Source organism: Pinus tabuliformis, chromosome 4_1, assembly GCF_031772625.1.
Source record: "Pinus tabuliformis cultivar Carrire ecotype Pingquan chromosome 4_1, CPIR1, whole genome shotgun sequence".
In the NCBI taxonomy this organism is placed as follows: Eukaryota; Viridiplantae; Streptophyta; class Pinopsida; order Pinales; family Pinaceae; genus Pinus; species Pinus tabuliformis.
The window spans coordinates 382,864,256-382,870,656 of record NC_142303.1 but is presented as its reverse complement, the minus strand read 5'-3'; the positions used below and the strand labels follow the sequence as shown (position 1 = coordinate 382,870,656).

The 6,401-nt window shown below is 38.4% G+C and overlaps 1 protein-coding gene across 1 annotated transcript; it reads right to left on the bottom strand.

Annotated features, from left to right (window-relative positions):
* Positions 1 to 385: 385 nt before the first annotated feature.
* Positions 386 to 1,195, bottom strand: LOC149175892 (serine/threonine-protein kinase PEPKR2-like). The gene has a single exon (XM_089421276.1). The coding sequence runs from the start codon at positions 1,193 to 1,195 to the stop codon at positions 386 to 388; it is 810 nt and encodes a 269-aa protein (XP_089277402.1).
* Positions 1,196 to 6,401: the final 5,206 nt, after the last annotated feature.

The following is a 6,401-nucleotide window of genomic DNA, read 5'->3' as shown; positions in this document are numbered from 1 at the left end:
TCACCAACCTGGTGACACTTAACCAATGCTCAATGAAAACCCAATTATATGCTTAATCGGATGGCTTAAGGTTATACGCCCAAACGAAAAGACACAAACCATTGTAACATGTCTTTTGATACCTGGTTTTTAATGATGTTGCGTGTGATCTTTTCATCGGTGCAAGAGTGAAGAACTATTTTGGCCACACACAGAGCCGCCCTTCTCCATTTGTCATACACAATGGAGCTCCACCACCCATTAGGTGGGTTTTGCATAGGGCATGAGTTGTGAGCCATGGATGCTCGAGGACTTGGTGTGCGCTAAGTCTCTTGGTGATGTCTCTGGAGAGCATACGTTGTATCAAGTCTTTAGCAGAGTCAGATATTGAGCACCACCGATCTCTTCAGAAACGAAGGTGCCCACAGATGACAACCTCAAATCTTTCCAAAGTTGTCTTTCCCGCAAAAGGAACCTGTCCACTTAACATTAAGTACAGGATCACCCCTGTGCTCCACACATCCACTTTCTCGTTGTAATGCTTCTCTACTAACACCTCCGGTGCTATGTAATACAGAGTACCCACAAATCCTTGCATTAATCCTTCCCCTGGAGAGAAAGAACAAGCATCCCCAAAGTCTGAAAGGTTGATTTCAGTGAGGGAATTTGAATTATTGGCAAAGATAATGTTTTTGGGTTTTATATCTCGGTGGGCAATTCCCATGGAATGGCAGTAACTGATGGCCTCCATAAGCTTTTGCAGGATGGTGGCTGCCTCTTCTTTGGAGAAGGGTACTGTATCTTTCTTGCTATCGATTCTGTCGAACAGATCTCCACCAGGGCACATCTCCATTACCAGATGGACATATTCTTCGTCCTCATAAGCTGCATGCAAAGAAACTACAGCTGGGTGACCTGAAACACGCTGCATCATCCTGATTTCATTGTTGCAGCATTCTTTGTTGACAAAATTGTTGTGCAGGATATCTGATTTTCTGATGGTCTTGCAGTCACTCAACACCCCTTGGATTCGCCTGTCTGGCAAAGTGCTCCACTGCTTGAAATGGTATACCCACTGCTCAACTGATACACTTGTGTTTGCAAAGCACATAACTAATTTCCCCAGCCAAACTGTGGCATAGACTTCTGTCAGAGACTTTCTTGCACCATAAGGTAGCACAATCACGCCCGACCTCGCTTTTCCTTTTACTAACATCTTGCCCACACTCTGTATTTTATAAGACTGAAGCACCACCTGGGGTTGAGCTTATGTCCAGAGTGGGGCAAGTAGTATCATTCTTGTAGTCGTATTCTTCAACAAGAGGATAACTGATTTCTCTGCACTTTTGCCTCACTTGCACCAATTTATTCAAATCCTTCTGAAGACTCTTAGCACTCAGTTGAGCTTCTACGCCACTTTTGACATCAATTTATCTGAGAATGGTGGAAACATCACATGTTGTGTCACCCTCTAGAATCACACTGCCTTCCTTCAAGTACAGTTTCAGTTTCCCCACGTTTACAGTGTTTCTCTGAATTGATCTAATAACATCCTTGGGAAGCTCGCTTTTGCACAGCAGATTGAGGACCTTAATGATTCTTCTTGAATCCAACCCTGCGGAAGCCGTGCCATACAAAGACGCGCTCATGATTCCATATTCGTGAAATTGTTGCAGCCTGCTCTCCAGCTCTGCAATCGCTATGCAAAATTCGTAGGCCGACTTGTAGAATTCGGAGGAGGTTTCAAGAAAAATTGTCCCCTCAGAGCACACCCACAGAGACCTCTTATCGTTGTGAGGCTTGAGATCTGTGGACACATCTCCGAGGTTTTTTGACAAGTTTAAATCCAATTCATCATGTATTATATCTTCTTTTATAGATTCTACATGTTTGAGTGTCGTATTTTCAATGACTTCATCCTCTTTGACATAAATATCAGCTTCATTGGAATCATTATCATCATTCTGGTCAACATCTTCTTCTTTTTCTTCTTCCTCATTTTTCTCTTCATCATCTTCCTTATTATTGATTTTATTTCGACATTCTTTAACTTCTGCAATTGATTTTTCTAATCGCTGAAATACTTCTTGAATAGTAAACTGTTCAACGTAATCAGGATGTGAACGTAATGGCACATTGTGCGGTGAACTACGTTCAAAGGCCCGCATGATTATATCGTGTGCCATGGCTCTGATACCACTGAAGCATAAAAACTATGGCTAGAGCAAGAAAACTGATAGCTTGAAGGCTTGAATGTAAAAATACACGAGGTATTTAAAATAATATTTTATTAATATATAAAAATTGTATAATATGATGAATGTTTACAATGAGGCCCTGCTTTTATACCTCAGCAGGTGACCTTTCGTGAATGGGCATGTCTTCTGGACATGCCTTTTCACCTAACTTAATGACTATTTAACCTAATTAATATTTAATTATTTAATATTTATATTTATTTTATTTATTTGATTGTTATGAATTATATTCATAACACTAGTAGCTCACTTAAATCCTCCCAACATAATGCTCTCAATTGAAGTTGAGCTTATATAATTAAGGCCTTCAAGGACAATGTTGGTAATGATAAAGATGCTTGAAAAAGATGGCTTATCAATCCAACTCTTCTTATGATAATTCTTCAAGGATGGGATTCCTTGTGCCATGTCATTAGATTATGAAAACTTCCTACTTAAGAGGGAGCATTGGAAATTGTAACTAGGTTTAGTGGTCATAATGACCTACTTGTAATCATGACATTGTATACTTTGTATAAAGAAAGAATATATATATATATATATATATATATATATATATATATATATATATATATATATATATATATATATATATATATATATATATATATATATATTATGTAAAGCATGGGATTCTTGCTCAAGTCTAGGTCAAAATCATGTTCTTCATGCTTCTAGGTTTTTCTAGGAAAAATAAGAAATTATGTCATGTACTATAGCCCCATTTGGACATTGTAACAAAAGGAAAATATTTATTTTGTCAAGAAAAATCCATTTATTCATCCAATACCAATTTGGCCCCAGTCAAGGACAAGTTGGCCTAAGGGAGGGCTATTTGACCCCTTAATAAGGCTTTAAATACAAGGAGCTTGACCTCATTTGAGATGCCTATGTCACAAAAGTTTGATCTGCAATATTGAAGGAGAAAAAGAGATGGAAATGATAAATAAAAGAAGTCGAGGTTGCTTGGGATTATCTCTCTCTCCACATGTGTGAAGTTAGGTTTTGTTGCCGCCAGTTGTAGGAGGCTAAAATTGTAGGGCCGAAATTCTGAGGTGTAGTTGCACGGCTGGAAATTTGGGTCAAAGTTGCAATAGGTTGAAGTTTGGAAGCTACCTTGAAGAATACTTTTCTGGGGGGGATGACTTGGTGTTGGGAATGATTTTGGGCTTTGGTATTTGGGTGTTTGAAGTCTCATTGTAATAAGATTTCCCTTGTAGGGGTCTTTCCCTGGCTTGGAGCCTATATTGTGTGTATTTTTTCTTGTTGTGATTTGCATGGTTTTGGTAATTGCTTGATGAACAAGAACTAAAAAAAGTAGTAAAAGGCCAACATATATCACAAGTAATTACCAAGTTAGAGAAATATTTCGGTGAAAATCACATGGAATCTCATTTGTCGACGCGTTTCGAACCAACTAGTGTGGTTCATCGTCAGGTACAACTTGTCCTGACGATGAACCACACTAGTTGGTTCGAAACGCGTCGACAAATGAGATTCCATGTGATTTTCGCCGAAATCTTTCTCTAACTTGATATGGATCACAGAAGCCTAAACTCTATTAAGTAATTACCAAGTTAAGGAAAATCATCTATAATACATAACTCTCCTAATTTTCCAATAGTTACCCCCAATTATTCATGGAAAAGGGGCTAGCGATGTGATCATGATGAAGAAACTCTAGGAGAGTCCATAGTGTAACTCGCGTTAAGATTTGAAGGATTCAACCTTAACCATTAATAGGTTTTTGGGATGTGTTATAACCAAGCCTACAGGAGGAAAATGGTTTCCATTCTATTTGAGTGCATTTTGTTCCACAGATGAGTAGAGTATCTGAGAGAGTATAGAGAGAGAGAGAGAGAAAATAGAGGGATTTTATAATGTGGCAACCCATGGGCCACATGTCTCACTTCTTTGTACTCACATCCATTTCCATTTAGAGAAAGAGAGAGCAAAGCATCCTCAACTTCCAGTTGGGTTTTCTTCTGAAAGGATCTCGCAAGTCATATCTTTTACTATTGTGTTTTGTGAGTGGTTTTCATATTTGTTCTATAAATTTTGCATAATCATAATTTGCATACATAATTAATAAACAATAATTAAACATTCTAGAAATCTAAGGAAAAATTAACCATCATAGTGTAGATTTTGGAATTTCTAATATATTTTAGTAGATTTGTTGTGATGAATTGTCTAGTGAAATATCCACAATAGTTTACAAACCCATAAATAGCCAAGGGAATTAATGAATTAACCTTTCTTCCATTAAAAAAGGAAATACCAACCCTTAAGTGAAAATAATGAAAATGTTATAATATTTAAAAGGGCAGTTGTTTGTGTGTTTCAATTGTAAACCTGACCTTATACTAACAACTGAATAAAATGTTTATCTATCAAGTGCATTCTACTAAACACTCATCCATTAAGGGGAGATGGAATTAATCAATAATGGATAAATTGACTAAAGCACATAGAAATTGATTCATGTAGCAAGATGCAACTAACACAAAGTGTGTGTGGCATGTACAACTACCTGACAACCTACATGGATGCCCACAATTGTTAATCGACCTTTGAATGCTCTATATGGCACAGTCAAATAATTAGAATTTTTTTTACAAGTGTAATAAAGTGGAGTTCAATCATCAATTGGATGGAAAATTTCCACATCCTTCCCACAACACCAAACAACATATAAATAATGAATTGCTAAATTAATGAGCCCAATAGTAGAAACTCACCCAAAATATGCAATGTTATTGTTATATATCCATTAATTTAGGGGCTCCATGAAATGAAATGGATGGAGATCATCACGTAGTCTTTGGCTTTCAAATAAAATGAATGTATGTTTTAACCCTGTACAAAAATTACTTGCATATCAATTCTAAAACACATAAAATAAACAATGTGAGAGCATAACACATAAAACACATATACACAGAGATTTTTCCCTGGATCCCAAAACCGGGACTACCAGCTTGATTTTTAATTGTGTTACTTTCAATGTTACAATACATATTTATACATGTCGAAGCATCCAATACCATGGACCGAAAAACCATCACATCCAAAACCATGGACCGAAAACCATCATGTCCAAAAACATGTGTGAAAATCATGCACAAAACCATAGATGGGTCCACCCAACCTAACATAGGGTCAAAAACCAAAATTTTCGGGAGCGCTACCTCGGACCCCATAAAGTGGGGTTACAGGTGCCCCTCAAACCCCCTGTGATCCCCCCCCCCCGCTACACAATCGGCGCAATGAAGGGGGGCTCCGCCCCCCCTCTAACCCCTCGGTTAACTACGTGGACTAGTCATGGAAAGAATATAACACAACACAACATTCTCTAACTTGTTGTTTTCTTTCCACAGGGGGCCACAAGAGAGCATAGTCATTTTTCCAGCCCTGAAACGCCCATTGTCTCTCTACACCAAGAGAACTTCTTAGAGCTCACAGATTTTGTCAATGCATCTGCAGTATTCTTCAAAGTGTCCACCTTTACTAGCAACCCTTTTTTGTCTTCTATCATATCCCTCACAAAGTGATACTGAACATCAATGTGCTTTGTCTTTGAATGATATGCGGGGTTCTTTGCCAAGAAAATTGCAATTTGGCTGTCACAGTCTATCCTTATAAGTCCCTGTATTAACCCCATACTTGAACATAATCTCTGCAATCAAACTGATTCCTTGCTTGCATGAGTGGCTGCCATGTATTCTGCCTCTGTAGTTGATAGTGCCACTACAGATTGCTTCTTACTCATCCAACTGACTGCACCTCCAAATAGGTTAAACACATACCCACTTGTAGATCTTCTCTGATCGAGATCTCCAGCCCAGTCTGCATCAAGAAATCCATGAATATCCAACACTTTGTCCAATCCTGGTCTTCCTTGGTAGCACAAACCATAATCACTAGTACCACGCAAATACCTGAAAACCCGCTTCACTGCTATCTAGTGCTCCTTCCCTAGTTTTGACATAAACCTGCTCAATACTCCCACTGCATGTGCAATGTCTGTTCTAGTACAGACCATTGCATACATCAGGCTACTGACTGCACTTGCATATGGAACACGGGACATGCCCTCTTCCTCTTCTTGTGTCTTGGGACATTGTTCAGCAGATAACCTCACACCTACAAGAATAGGAACCT